Source organism: Coloeus monedula, assembly GCF_965178545.1.
Source record: "Coloeus monedula genome assembly, chromosome: 5".
Taxonomy (NCBI): Eukaryota; Metazoa; Chordata; class Aves; order Passeriformes; family Corvidae; genus Coloeus; species Coloeus monedula.
The window spans coordinates 23,148,649-23,164,450 of NC_138785.1; the positions used below are offsets into that span (position 1 = coordinate 23,148,649).

At 41.2% G+C, this 15,802-nt stretch overlaps 1 protein-coding gene across 2 annotated transcripts in view; it reads right to left on the reverse strand.

Annotated features, from left to right (window-relative positions):
- Positions 1-15,802, reverse strand: part of UNC5C (unc-5 netrin receptor C) — a gene marked incomplete at both ends in the record, with an annotated part of 247,333 nt that overhangs the window by 83,273 nt on the left and 148,258 nt on the right. For both annotated transcript variants that reach the window (XM_082282545.1, XM_082282544.1), the window contains one exon: positions 5,659-5,880. In XM_082282545.1, the coding sequence (XP_082138671.1) occupies positions 5,659-5,880 (222 nt within the window). The remainder of the gene's footprint in view (positions 1-5,658; positions 5,881-15,802) is intronic.

Consider the following 15,802-nt stretch of genomic DNA (forward strand, 5'->3'; position numbering starts at 1 on the left):
GAACAGACTTCAAATTATGGAAGAAAACAGATTGTAGTATCAATTCTAACCCACATCTCAAAACTATTAATAGGAGCATTTGGGAAGAGATACTCAGGCACATTTTTAAATTTCCTTGAAACGAGCTGGATTAGAGCAGAGTATTGAAGGAGCAGAGCTGAAAATTGGCAATACGTTGCTGAGAAATAATTATTTTGTATATGGGTGCTTGATGTCTGTAATGGATTTGATCCAATGATAAATGGAAAATAAAATTACTTCTGACAATGGCAGAATGAAAGCAATCCTTATTTATGATGTGTGGCTACCCTTACTAACATAACCCCAAGGTATTCTACCCAGAGAACGAAAATATCGCAGGCTAGGTCTAACTGCAGCATTCAGCATCACTTGTTATCTGTGTAGTGAAGTTCATAGGGACACTGGTCACATTTGCTCGGAAAAATAGCTTTTTCCTTATCTTATGGATTCTTCAAAAATAATACAGAAAATTAGGAGGCTACAACATGTCAAGAAGCAAAAGAGATTAAGTAAAAAAGATGGCCAGAGAAAGAAAATAGCTGTAAGGAAAGGAAGATCTAGGGGTAAAAGAAACAAGTAAAACATTATCCCTCCACATCTCTCCCTGAGCTGTGCTTACTTGGGGATTGGAGGCACTGGAATTTTGTATTTGGGCTGCCAAATTAAGTTCTTCAATGCTGTTATTCAAAGACATGCAATACTAAGAAATAACGGCTTTTCTTTTTTATAAAAAATACTAAGACAAACAAATGCGACTTCTCAAAATGAGAGGCTGTATAATGATCTTTGCTGTACAATCAGAAGTCCCAGCTTAAACAACGTCTGTGACTTTTGTCATTAGGGCAATGCAGCCTTCTAATACGTGGTGTGACAAACACCAAAATAAATGGCTTTCATGAGATGTACACGCAGAGAGGAAGATGAAGCCACAGAGCCTTTTGTGCCAGGAGTGATTTTCCTGCTTCTGTACATGGTGCCAGAAGAGCACAGTGACTGTGAAGCTTTCCCCCCTTGGCTGCCTTGGCTGCAGGATCTTGTAAGAGCTCTTTTGAAGGCAAAAGGGCAGATGTCAATCCTTGATCTTTCTGCTGAGAGGGTGATCTATTAAAGACTTGGCTAGCTGGGTATCTACTCCCTCGACAGGCTGCCAAACCCATTGCTTAAGATAACAAACTCCTATTTGCCAGATCAATGCTGACCCTACGGCAAAAGCTCAGTCTCCTTTCGTTGAATCTGCAAATCATCCAAAAATACTTTATTAATTGGGAATGGTAATGGTGGGAAGTAAGTGTCAGAATCTCAGTGCTGTGTAAAGAAACTGAAAAAAAAGAAGTCAGGTTTCCCTCTGAAAAGAAGTGTGTATTTGTCCACTCCAAGTGCAGTTTGATAAACCCTCTTAATCAGACAAAAGGGGGGGGGGGGGTCGGGGGGTCATCAGCAAACTCCCCAGGCCCTCCTCTCCCTATACATCCAGCAGAGGAAGACAGACAGTGTAGGCAAACAATAATGCTGGCTGAATTGCCCAATATGTCTATTTAATTAGCACTTTAAGAATCACAAAAGTTTTCTCCTTGCTTGAAGGAGAGAGAAGAACATGTCCCTGGCATTGCAGAGGGCAAGAGGGGGTTTATAGACCATTTCACCTTAATAGTCAAGGAGGAAATGTTGCAATGCATATCCAAACTGGAAAGACAAAAAAAAACTCCAGATTTTTTTCTGCTTTTCTCTTGTACATCACTGGGATGTGGGGTTTGATATAGCAGCATGTAATCCCTCTGTCCAAATGAAAGGGGTGCAAGACACTGATTTTCTATACATGCACAATTCTCTCACCACTGCAGAACCGGCATGCGTGTTTTGGAAAATATTTCTCCATAAAAGCACACATGCAAAGTAAAGTAACAGAATCACAGAATGGTGTGGGTTCAAAGGGACCTTTAAGGTCATCTAGTTCAAATGCCCTGCAATGAACAGGGGCATCTTCAGCTAGATCAGGTTGCTCAGAGCCCCATCCAGCCCGGCCATGAACATTTCCAGGGATGGGGCATCCATCACCTCTCTGAGCAACCTGCTTCAGTGTTTTGCCATTCTCATTGCAAAAAAATCTCTTGCCATAGTCATTTTCAGAGGTACAATAATGTGGAAAATGTGCACAAATTGCTCTAACAATTATTGATGCTACTGAACTTCCTGCCCTGTAACAATGGAATTTTCTTGCCCACAAAAGCACCAGTTCTGGAGGGCGCCTTTTATTTTTGTTGCTGTTATCTTTCATGACAGTCAGCCATAAAATCAAATGTTCCTTCAACAGAACTCTCATATTTGTTTTTTAAAACCAGTGTTCTTATTCTTTCCTACATTAATGGAAAATATTCCAGAGACATAAAGGCATAAAAAAGACAATGACCTGCCTTGTATTTCACACACATAGGAAATGAAAGAGTCAAAGATGTGCACCAGACATTTCCAAAGCCCCCATTTGACTTCTTTATGAAAACGCTTAGCTTTTTCCATAAAGAAGAAAAATTCCAGTGAGTCTGAGGATTTAAAAACAGAGTGTAATGATCTTCTCTGTAAAGCCTCTGGTTTCTCAGACTCGATCAGTGTAAAATATTTTGCAAGGCTCTCTCTTCAGGCTAATTTAATTAAATAAAGTGGTACTAGAACACCCTGTCACTATTACAGTTCTCATCCTCTCCAGCCAGACAGCAACAACTCCCACAGAGTCCCCATGCGTGTTCTTTACAGCAAAGCTTTACCCACTGTTTAAAAATACCCCACAGTGCAAAGTATATATAACTATCACTCTTATTTTTTGCCTTCTCTCTTTCACAAAGAAAAAAAAAAAACAGAGAAAAATTATATAAATATTTATTTTCCTCTCTTAAAAATTAACCTTCTTAATACGTACAACATTTCTATCTAGCATCTCTCTTCAATGAGAGCCTGGCTGCACTCTAATTCCATCTTGTGTGCCATTGCTATTGCTGTGCTGTTTTCTCTGGTCTCATCAATGACAGAAACAAATTTGCCTTATGAGAAGAGTTAATCATCTCTACATAGATTTCATTCCTGGGCACAGGCTCAAAGTCCATGAACACATAATCTTTTGCAAATCAAAACCTATTTCTCTCTTTCATGCATCATTTACAATCCCAAGATGATGTACTGCTAGCATCACACCTGTATTTTAGTTCGCTTTCTTCCTGATTACTTGTCCTTTAGAAAAGAAAGCACAAGTGACCTTTACTCCTTTCCTCTCATATTTTATTGTCTGTTTGCCTTGTTTTCCTTTGCTCTGCTTGTCTGTGTAAAGAATTGAAAGCCTGGTTCCAACCCAGCAGCAGAATATCTCCTCAGCACGATCCTCTTTTCATAACGAGGCGGAACAGAACTGAAGAACAATAAAATACCAGGAAAGAAGAAAGCACAGAGTTTTCCCACAGTTGCTGGATTACACGACTGACCCTGCAGAAACACTGTGTGAGTGAGATCCCTTTGAGCCCCAGGTTACCCATGTGAAGTCTAGACCTAATCTGGTTTGTGGGCAATTTCTCTTGCCTCTCTAACCACAAGCCTGCAGGCAGCAGCAGCAGTGTAGGCTTGGACTGCCATCCTTACATCACCCTCTGAGCAGCTCAGTCATTACTGCTGTGCCCTAGGTTACAACTGTACTAGCTAGTCAAAAATAGCGCAAGAAACCAAAATAGTATCAAAAGTGATAGAGTCCAAGGGCTCTGCCAGCCTGACTGGTGCAAGCTGCCAAGCTGATATCTCCTTCTTCGGGCACCAGAATGAACCCTCACAGTCACTGTCTCCTGCAATTTTTTTCTACAGCTTCATCTGCAGCGAATATATTTTCCTGAGCTTCCGTTGCTTTAAAGAAAATACTATTTTACCACAACCTGAATTAAATTCTTTACCCATTTCTATACCAATTATGTTGCTATGAGCCCTATATTCCAAATCTGCCTACAGGAAGGTGCATAAACGTTGTGACATGCATTAACCAATATTCTGGTAACAACCAGGCTGACTGACATACTTGGGTTTTGATGACAGTTTCGTTTTAACAAGCTATTGGTATGACTAAGTTTGTGGCTCTTGTGCTAATAACCTGATGTGCACAGCTTTGACACCCTCTTCCCCCCACCCAACTCCAGTAGCTTATATTAATCTTTAATTGGATATGGTTCTCATTTGCATATAATTGTTGTTGTTTGTTATGCAAAGTATTTGTCCTCTAAAATATTTTGATGTATCTCTTTTAGAGATTGGCCTTTTACACTTGTAGAATGCAGTTTGCTTTATGGCGTCACCAAGTTTTCCCACAATGAGATTTTTGAGAAAAAAAGAATGAATATTTCACCTGTAGTGAAAAATTTTCGTGTTTCTAAATGCTGATGTTCACAAAAGCTTAAAAAATCAACCCAGTCATAGCTCTCCTTCTGCTTGCCCTTCATTCCCTTGGGCCCTCATGGAGTAAAAATCCCTGAAGATGTATTAAGCAACATGAATTATTTTTTTTTTTTTTTAGTGTTTCCCCAGCAGTCAACTTGTGGAAAAGCCAATTTTAACAAATGAATATGCAGGCCCCAAGTCTAATACAGACTTCTTTTCTACAGCCTTTCTTCCTACACCCACCTTCTCTTTTTCAAGTGAGAGTACCAAGAAAAGCTTATGCTTTTGATCTCTGTGCAAATAAATGAGCTGAAACAAATAAAACCTGGTTCACAAGAGACTTCCAAGACATCTGGTGGAGTTATTTTTCTAAGTAATTAGACCAAGTGGTGGGGTAATTCCCAAATGGAAAGCACCTTCTTGCTTGGTATCCAGTTATTTCTCAGAGCCATCAAAACAGCCGTAAGTCCTGCTTCTCTCCTTGCATGTGTCTCAGACTCTATTGATTACCAGTCTTCCCAAACACTGCTTTATTACTCAAGTTTTTAAAACCTCCCCCATTTTTTTTTTTTTTTGTGCTATGAGGATCCTGTTTTACTTCCATGACTGCTGGTGGGATTTCTGGTATTGACTGAGGAGGGATGCTAACCTACTGTAGTTCTCCATCTAACAGGCTCTATGGAGCAGGCAGAGAAGCGCAATGAATAACAGCCAGGTGCTTGCTCTGGATCAATACACTGCTCTAAAGTGTGCCCAGGTGTCCTTTCTCCTTCTTTCTTGATGAAAACTGATTAAAGTTCTCCTTTTTTTCTCATATCTCCCTAAGAAAACATCATTCTAGTAACAACCCAATTGCTCTTTGACACTTTGGGGAGAATGTGGTTCTTGGGCTGTGACAACAACACAGTGCAACCACTGTGAATTTGTGACACTGGAGAAGTGAACTGGGAGTAGACCTGTCTTAAGAAAGGAATTTCATTTTGTTTGTGCATAGTTCTGGTTTTTTGGTTTCAGACGTGGTCATGGTGCTCTCATTTCTGTTTCACCAACTGCCCTGGATGCAGACATCACCTCTGTGCTGTGACAGGAACATTTTGCAATGCCAGATATAGAATTCACAGATGTAACGGGAGTAAAGAAAAGCAGCTGCCATATGAAACAGCTGCTTGATTACAACAGTGGGCTTGACATTAATGGTGTTAATTCCCATCCCTTCATGACGTAACACAAACTCACCAGAGGTTTCATCTACTCTCTCGTCCACCACATGGTCCTTCTGATGAACCCACTCGCTGTTGCACTTAAAATAGATCTGTGTGGCTGGGCTTGCTTTGCAGTACAGATTCACGGGCTTGTTCTTCACAATGTAAGCCTCTTCGGGTTCGATGAGGAAGTGGGGCAATGGCTCTGGAGGATCAGATGGAAAAGTTTCTGGAAGCTCATGAAAAAAGTCGTCATCTGTAAAGGGAAAATGAAAGAACCAAAATTCAGCTGGCAGACACTTGAAAAAACTTTGTGTAAATTAAAAAAGGTGCATACTTTTTGAATAAAATGTTTTCTTAAGAGCATCCCTGAACTGAAACTTAGATGCACTATTGTTTCCAGACTTCTTTCAAAGAAGAAAATTGTTCTTTACATCCTGAGCTTTCTTTCCTCTCTGTGATGTGACAGGGATGTACACATTCACAGTCTGGGATCAGTCCTTTTTTACCATCATTGGCAATACCAGCAATAAAGCTTTGTGTTAAAGCTTGGGAGAGTTGCCTGCAAAGCCATAAAGAGAAATAATAGAAACTTTCGGAGGCTTCAAGGTCACATTTTCAATAGTGACTTATAGCACTGCATAATCAGGTGCGTGCAATAGCTGCTGGCAGCTGAGGCTGGTCCAAATAGGAAATAGCACCTTTTGTTTCAGATGAGCAATTTGAAATCTGCTCTAAGGGCAAAAGACTAAATGCAAGTCCAGTGTGCACCTGTTTGTTCATACTCTGACTCTCCTGCTAAGACTGCTGATGAAGGTGCCAAGCTATGCTTTATTTACTCTGTCTGTAGTACATTGGTCTGGGCAGTCTTGCTACGGAGAGGACAGAGGACATGGGAGCTGGGACATGGGGCAGGGCAGCTGTGACATGGTGACATTTTGGGCCAACACGGACACATGCTATTGAGATAAGGAACCTCAGCACCTCTCTGGTGCTGCTGGTAAAGAATAAAGTCAGTGAACGAAATCTGGAGAAAGAGGAAAAAAATCCATCGTGTGGGAGGCAAGACTGAAAACACCGAATGTGCCTACTTTCCTTTCTCCCTCCCTCTTCACAAATCCTCTTTTACAGCCTCTTTTACATCACAAAGGGGCAGAGGAAGTCTTCCATATCAGACAGCACCAAACTCATCGGAGAATAACCCTCTCACCATTTCTCTCCCCACCTTCCATCAGAGCACAAGAACACCCAAGAGGCTCTGAGCAGCAAAGCGGGGTGGGGGGGGGGGGCAATTCCTGACAGGTCCACCAGCGTCGAGCTGGCAGTTCTGAAAGCCTCATTCAATCTCCCCTTTCTACCTCTGACGCAGTTATCCTTATACCTAGTGATGGATGCTGATGCTGATCAATAAAACACCTCGGAACATCCAACTGAAAATACTGGCAGGCTATCTCCTCCCTGCCAGTCTTCATGAAGATGAAATGCTAGACGGCTCCCTCCCCGAACCTGAGACTTCCCTGTGCAGGCCGTGTCCAGAATTACAAGGGGCATGACTCTCCTTCCAGATACTGCTTTTCAGAAAGACAAGAAGGAGCAGGGACACATGAAGGAGAGAGGGGAAGAAGGTAATATTGTACCCATCCATGCTGTATGAAGGTAAACTGCATGTCTTTATCAGTGATGGGAATACCTTACAGAGTAAACCATTTTGTGAATCTCCCAAACTGTTTATGAAGAGAACACATGTTCACCATTTTTTTTTCATTTTTATTTCCTACCCCCCCTCCCCCCCATATTAATTTAAAAATACTCCAGTCCTTCTCAGTGTCTCATTTTATAAGGAGTATCAGGCCTGACTCACTAATGCATCACTCCCTGAGAGTTAATAGAAGGGAACTGGCTCAAAGATAGAAAAAAGGGCCAATAAATAAGGCCTGACATTTTTCTAGCAAAAGGAAAATCTCTGACCAACTATAACACTTCAATTTCCATCTCCAATTAATCATTTCCAGAGACTCAAATTAAATTTAATTTTTTTATCATTTTTCCATACTTCCTTTTATTTCTGCAGTTTCCTTTTCACTCTGACCACACCAGCCTCCTTCTTCTGCTATCCTATTTCCTCTCATCATTAGGTATTTCTTCCTTGCTCCATTTTACTCCCCATTTTTTTCCAAAAACAAAGACGAGTTACAGTAAGTTAGCAGGAGTACTCATGTGATTTCATGACCATGGGACATGTCTGAACTGAATCAAGAGGAATTTTGGCACTCCTCATCCCCTTCCATGCACACGTCCCCTCTTCCCCTCTCCCACATGCTGCTCTGTAGACATCCACAACACAGAAACATTAGAGATGAATCATTTCCCCTGAATTGCCACAGGACCTATCTTTTTCTTCTGGTCATTTAATTGCAAATCAGCAAGCAGACAGATGGAAACTAACAAAGCACACATATGTTTTATAATTAAACAAGTACTGCTTCACTAATTTCTGGTGACTGGAAGAACAAATGTATTTATTTTCAGCACTAAATTTCTGCACATTATCAAAGGCAATAATGACAATGCCTGACCAATTAACTGCACCTTATCAAAGACAACTAGCAAGTCTAAAAGGAGGGATCAGCAAGCTGCAAAAAAGAAACAAGGTTGTTTTCAAAATCATTTCTTTAATCAGCCTGGAAAACCTGTGTGGGTTTTGGCTTTTCCTTCTGAAGGTAACTACTTCTAAAGTTTAGATATTATTTGTATGTATTCAAAGTACTGCCCAGCACATTACAATCTAGTCTCCCATTTTGGTTGTGGTGATAGCTGCTTCTCTCCACCAACCTGGCATCCTGCAGTCAGGTACAAGCCTGTTTTCTTACTGTCTTCTTGCTGTGATGCTTCCTTACTCTTCTTGAGCAATAATAAAGCTCAGCTTTATTTTTCCACACTCTTTCTCATTTCTATCAAGAGGCATCTGAACCACTCTTAAATGTTAGGGATATAGATGGAAACCATTCACAAACTGTCGCACAAATAGTGCTCAAAGGCTGCCATGTCCCTGGAAACTGGCATTTAAAACTGTCAGTTTCAGAAAAAAATTTAAGATCGTAGCTAAGGGTTTTTTTCTTTTTAAACTTGAGAATGCTCGTTCAATCCTTGCCCTCATAATGCTGCTGCTAATAGCAACAATAGTGGTTTTTTATAGAGCAGTTTCTCAAGAGGAACATATAGATTATCACCACGACTGGGTTTGGCAGAAAAAAAATAGCAATCCCACTGTAAAGCTAGTCCTCCCTCCACTAGCACTGAGGGACCCTTGCTCCTGCTTTTCACTGCTGAAAGGTAACAGGTGGCTTAATCAGCCTGTGTGAACCACAGCAGGAAGTCACTGGTGTTCCCAAAGAGATGGGGTCAGGTGCTGCAGGGAGAAAAGCACCCCTCCCCTCTCATGAAGGCACACCAGCTGCCGCCAGCTGAAGTGGCAAGATGGTGGTTGACAGGTAGAGAGGGGGTGCAGCCCCAGTTCCCCTGTGCCAGGCTGTGACTTGCTTCTCAGGATGAGAATCTTTTGAGGAGGAAGAACCTTAAATCCCCTCATGATGGCTTGCACATCACACCAGGCACAGCTGTGTCACAGCTTGGACAGCCAGCCAATCCAGCTGCTGATCTGGGACAGGGTTTTAAGCCATCAACCTTAACACACATCTTGGAGCCCAGTCTTCCATTTCATTTTTTGAATTACAGTGATATGCTGTTGTGCTTTCATTGTAATGCTTGCAGCAACATGCAAGAATAATTATAACATTAGTGTAATTATATAGTGAAATATTCCTAAAAATCCAACACAGAGAATGTCAATATAGGACATTTGACTGTGCTGGGATTTTTTGCAGTTCTTTAGAGAACAAGATCTGGTAACACCAAAGCAGTCTAACAGATCTATGTTTTCATGAGGACACAGTTTCTGACAACCGAATAAACACTTCCATTAGTTTCTCCTGACCAGCTCTACTTAAACACAGGACATTCCTCTCTCCATACAAAAACCAAACTCTGACTTAGATTTTTCAGGGGTGATTTTGTTATAACCGTGAAGCCTCTTGAGCCAGTTTCTATAATTTGGATGGGGGTTGCCTCTCACTGTGTGCTCCATTGCTATATGAGGGGATAAATCTTGCCTGAGACTTTGATCTGCGTCTTCCTGACAGTTATCGCTGGTTATTTAAAATGTTCATCTCCCAATGGTGCAACAAAGCAGCAAACTTTATAACTCTCTTATTTAACTCTCCTAAGTAGTTGGACATTTTTTTCTTTTGTCTGGAGGAAAAAAAGCTAATTAAACCATTTGGGAGTGATCTGGGAGTGTAGATACAAACAAACACTAAAAATTCACATACTTGATTTCCAGTCATTATGACAATGTCATGTGCAGCAAGTTCCCCTTACAACCTTGATCAAACACAAACACAAGACACACATTGTTCTCCCCTGTCGTAACAAATCCCCTTCTGTGCTCAGTAACTTTGAGCTGCAAATTTACTTCTGCAGTATGCCACATTCATCTTTATTTTCACATAATAAAGTGTACAGCCCATCTGTTGTTATTGACTGATTTATATTAGCAAGACAAAAGACCTGATTAATGGTACTGCTAAACTGGTTCCAGTCATGCAATTCATTCATATTAAGAAAATAATTTTTTAAAAAACCACTTTAATATATAAACTTCATTTGGAATTTTTATTTTAGTTGCTGGCCCAAATACAGATACACTTTTTTATTTGCCTTCTGTAGTATCTGGCAACTCTGCTTTTTAAAAGGAAGGTCAAATTCCAATCTATAGGAACGGGGGAAATGCCACTGAAATCAGCATTAAGACAATCTGGAATGGGCTGTCACATATAGGAATTTCAGCTTAATTTTAGTTCAGTTTTCTTTTAAGGTAAAACAAATCTTTGCGTAAGTCAGGAACCTTTTGATGTTAGGGAAGGTGTTTATTCTTTTCATGCATTTGCCTCTAAAACTGTACATGTTATATCTCTCCATGCATAACAAGTGAAAAGAGATTTAATGGTATATTTCCCCTTTTATGGATTAGTATCCCTGCTCTAATCTGTGGCAGGAAAATATTGTGCTCCGTACACCAATCTATTCATCTCTAGATCACTAGTTTTATTACTATATATGAAGCTTTAATTCCCATCAACCCAGCATATAACTCAGTACGTATCTGAACTGCGAGACTTGAACTATTATTGCTTAGATGATAATATATTGGACCATTATCTCTTCATGTGAGACCTGAAGCAAATTCTTCTCAAATGGAATTTACTTCAGAATGATTCAAGAGCAATTTAAAATGAATGGCTGCAAAGTTAATTCTATTTGCATTTGGATGCCCATCACTTGGCAAGATCATTCCCCGAGTGTTGCAAGAAAGGCAGCTGGAGTTCACTGTATGGATGGGATTTCTGTTCAGGTTTTAATGTTATGATTAAAAAGCTTTCTAGAGCAACAAGTACTGTTTACTGTGAAATTAACAGCAGGTGCTAGCTCAGCCAGACAGCTTATCAGGATGGAGGCAAGGGTTTGGATTACAGCGCACACTCTTTCAGGAAAGGAAAATTGCTCGGCTGGAAGCCCTTTAGTTGCAGGGTTTTCTGTCCTCCTAGGAAGGGCATGCAGTGCCACCAAATGGGAAGCAAGGAAGCAAAAAATACTGTATGCCACAGAGCCTGCCTCCACCTTACAGAACCATAACACCATGGAGCTGTGAATCCAACATTAGGCCAAGCTGAATAAAAATTGTGAGAAACCAGGACTTTTTTCTAAGAATAATTTATGAATAGTTTCCATACCAAAAGGCCCTCTCAACCCTGCCTCAGCCATGGAGACCACACAAGGACAGAGAATGGGCACAGCAAAGTGTAGCATGTGCCCTGAAAGAGAAAGTACATTTTCCTGCCTTGACCTGGGGAGAAGGAGAGTGGCTTTCTCAGCCCTTACCTTCTGTCAGCCCTGCCTGTGGGTGACTGCAAGGTGAGCATGCAATAAGGCATTCACTCCTTATTCTTCAGCACTTCAAAAGGGGAAGGTATCCCCAAACAGCTTAGGAAGACTGTAATTTTGCAACAGCAAAATATTTTGGCCAGCCTCAGAGGCTGGCATCCGCTTGCTGGTAGCAGTATTCACTTGCACGCCTTTATGTGCCTAAAGATAAGGCTTGGTTTTGCGGCAGCCCACAAACCAGATGCTTGCTGAACTTTGCTGGACCCTCCTGGGAGCAAGGCCAAGGGAATTTCTGACTCAAATTTACTGAGCACCCACAAAATTAAATGCTCTTTTTGTCAGGGAAGGCAGAGTGCAGGCACAGTCTGGGAGAAATGACAGAGAAATCGATAGGGCATGCAATGTTCATCTTTTTTGGGTGACTTCAGTCCAGAAACAGAATAAATAAAGATCACAAAGAGGAATTAACTTTCCCTGCACCTGCAGTAGCTCAGTGAAGACGCTCCTAGCACATCTCAGCGTAACAACACCTCCCCAGGAGGTCAAACCCAAGCTTTGCATGCACTTAAAGAATGAAGAACATATCCACTGAGTGGCTACACATCAGAAGGCTACTGGGCAAAAGTCTCCCCCTCAAACACAGGAACATCAAAGAAAAGCCAAATGCATCCTTTCCTGTCCTTCTGTACCCCTAGCAAAAAAGGAACTTTCACAGCAGCACAGGAATCAATACTTGATCCATGGTATGGTCAGCCACAGGCACCAACCTGGAGCCCTTTCAAAAACCCAGGAAATGGGCATCTCAGACATCTGAAATACTGGATTATTGGCTCAACTGAAGAGCCCAGGAAGGAGGTTTCTGTTATTTGGAGACAGGCCTACTATACAGACCATCCTAAATGAATAAGCCTAGCAATACCTTATACAGTAAACGTGCTTGCTATGTCCACCATACCCCAACCAGCCTTTCTCAGAAAGCTGTGAAGAGCTGAAGGAGAGAAGAAAGCACCATGCTTTCCCTTTTAACAGCAGTGCACAATCTGCCATTAGACTGGGGGACTGGGAAAAAGCTCAAAGGCAGGGAGGTTTCACAAAGAATGTAGCCAACTGAGCGGCTGCTGGTGCTCCCCCTTGGGAGCCCTGTGGGTAGTGGAGCCCTCTCCGGTTGTGTCCTTCTCTTTGTGCTCCTATCTTATGTGAATGCTGCATGCTCAGATATAAAGCCAAGGACAGAGGAAGATGAAAGAATAAATGGTTATCACTCAGCCACAGGAAATGTGGACACTGTGCAACCATGCTGCCTATAGCACTCAGTGTGCTCTCCATCGCCCCTGCTTTGACGGCACCATCTCCTCTCAGCCCGGTGCTCGGAGTACATCTTGCCTGGCTTACCCTGGTAAACTGCACTGCTGTTACCCAACAACTAATTCCAGTGGAGTTTAATCTGATTTGCACCAGCGTAAGGAAAAGGAGAATCACACTTAGATGAGGGAAACACTGACTGTACCACCTTTATAAAGAGTTTTGCAAGTTACATCTTACTTTTGGGGGAAAAGGCATCTTCTCCCAGTTTGTTTAATTCATAATTATAATTAAAGTTTCTGCTTCTCTTGAAAATTTAACATCAACCAAATGAGAGGAAAATTGAAAACAAAACTCCTAGTGCTCTGTAACACAGAGAAATTTTTTATACATCCCACTGCTAGTACAAGACAAAACCTGCAGGTATATATGTAGACATGACATTTAAGGTTCTGTATCCAGAATGTTACCATTGCCCTGAGACAAACTCTGTCAGACTACCAGCTGCTGCCTAAACATGCAAGAGATGGTTCAGGTACTCATCAGCATTGGACTCAGCGTAGGAAAATGCCAGAACATGGTAAGATTTCATGCAAGGCAATTGAAAATACTTTCTGTTGGTGCACATGAATAGCACCAAGCTGTTCTTTGAGCAACAAGGTTTATGAGACTTGTTCTCAATATAAGAAACTTAATGCAAAAATCTGCAAGCACTACTTCCTGTGAGTCGGCCTAACCATATAAATAGATAAAAAAGGCTGGCGGCAAATCATCAGGGGGTGAGGCTGACTTATGAGCACTGAGAGCGTGAAATGTAAAGTGAAGAGGCAAAGGCTCTGTTTCTTTGCTGAGTCACATCCCTCTTTGCAAAATATTCATTACTTCTGATGCAAACTCCTTGGGCTTGTACAGAGCTACTGGATAAGGTTGGCTCAGTTACTGTGCCATGGCTCTCAAAAGGACAGCACTTGAAAATAAAGTGCTTGACAAGCAGCAGATGACATCAGTGACATTTCATGGTGATTATCCTGTGGAAGATTGCTCGCTCCTTCTACTTCCAGGATTGCCAAGCACAGAGAAGTGGTTGAGTCACCATCCCTGGAGATATTTAAAAGACATGTAGATGTGGCACTTAGCAACATGGTTTAGTGGTGGATTTGGCAGTGGTGGCTTAACAGCTGGACTCTATGATCTTAGAGATCTTTCTCACCTAAACTAGTCTATTAATGTATGATTTGTTCAAAAATAATAAAATATTCATGCTTTAAAAAAAAAAGTGGGTTACAGACTATCTCCACAACTTTGTCCACAACTCCATCTCCTTACTTCATCATGTAACGAACTCACAGAGAATAACATGCAAGTGTTACTTAGCCGAGCACACACACCGTATTCCGCAAGTGGGAGCTACAGGTGTTTAATCTGCTTGGAAAATTAACACAGCTCCTGTTAGATATGGTTGTGCTTGTAGAGTTCAAGCCTATTGTTGCTAGTTGTGTCTTCTCTGATACAGATGCAACATATGAACAGCAGAGAAACTTCAGTGTCAGCCCACGAGGTTTGGTGTTGTCCGTCTTAAGCATTTTTCATTTGGGATTCTAGCTTGTGATGGGTCTGTGTGATGGCATGGGATCCCCTCCTAACCACCTGCAAAGCAAAGTCTAACTTGAAACATTTCTGCCCCAGCTGCCATTAGTGGTCGTAATGGTTGACACAAGGTCAGAAATTATGAAACCTCTGAGGAGCATCATTTCCTCTTCAGTGTTAGGCTTCACTTCCCTTTGACACATTAGTCCTGAAGCACCTCCAGGCTCTTGACCCCTCCTTTAACCCTGATAACTAATTAAAGATGGACAAGGCTTAGGCTAAAATACTTTTTGTTAAACCTATTCATTCTCAAGTTCCCTTCAGGCACTCTTTGTCACACAGGACAGAGCCTGCCATATTTACGTGAACATGAAAGAAAGTGCCTGTTACAATAATACAAAAAAAAATCTCCTTTTACAAGACATGACAACCTTTGTAGTTAGATGGTAGAATGCATTTTACAGGACATAAAATATATTTTCAACACATACTGGAAACAAGTTTCCTGGGTATAGTCCAAAGCATACAATTCAGGGAAAATCCAAGGATAATTGACTCTGTACACATTTTTAGAATTAGAAGTTCAGACTCAGACCCTTTATCTGACTGCTATGTCAACAGTCCAAACATGGAGTCCCAAACATGATAACCAAATGAAAAATGGATCCCACCTTTTCTCACGCTCTTAAGTCTCTATCATGTACTGGAAACAACGAGAGAGCTCAGGCTAGAGCCATCAGCCACAGTCAGATGGATTTATGGCCAGTGGCAAATCATATTACACAGCACAAGTTTGTTTAATACAAAGAAATCTGTGTGCAATGCATTTGGCACAACAAAAGGAGCTCTATACTGCTACCTTGAGTGAGGATCTGTAAATGAACGTGGCACTTTACATATACTTTCTCTGCCTTTTATGTTGTTTCATATTAATAATTAAGCTTGCTTCTTGCATCAGTATGTTAGGGTCAAAATGTCAACCCTTTGTTTCTAGCAAGAATGGTTATTTTTATCCTTACTTTTCCCATTTTTAAAACTGCAGGAGAGCTTTGCTCCCAGTTTTGTAGCGCTTTCAATGAAAGCATTTTTGTTTCATCAAAAAGAGATGATCCAGAATCTCATGATTAATAAAACTGAGATCTAGTGGGATGTTATGAATCCTGATTTCATGAGCTATCTGAAGTGTATAGTTAATCTAGTTAGCGGGATCACTCCATCTCAGAAAAACACAGGACACTTGACCACACCTAATAATAGCTCAGTCGCACGGCCACCTGGTTAAGGTGTTG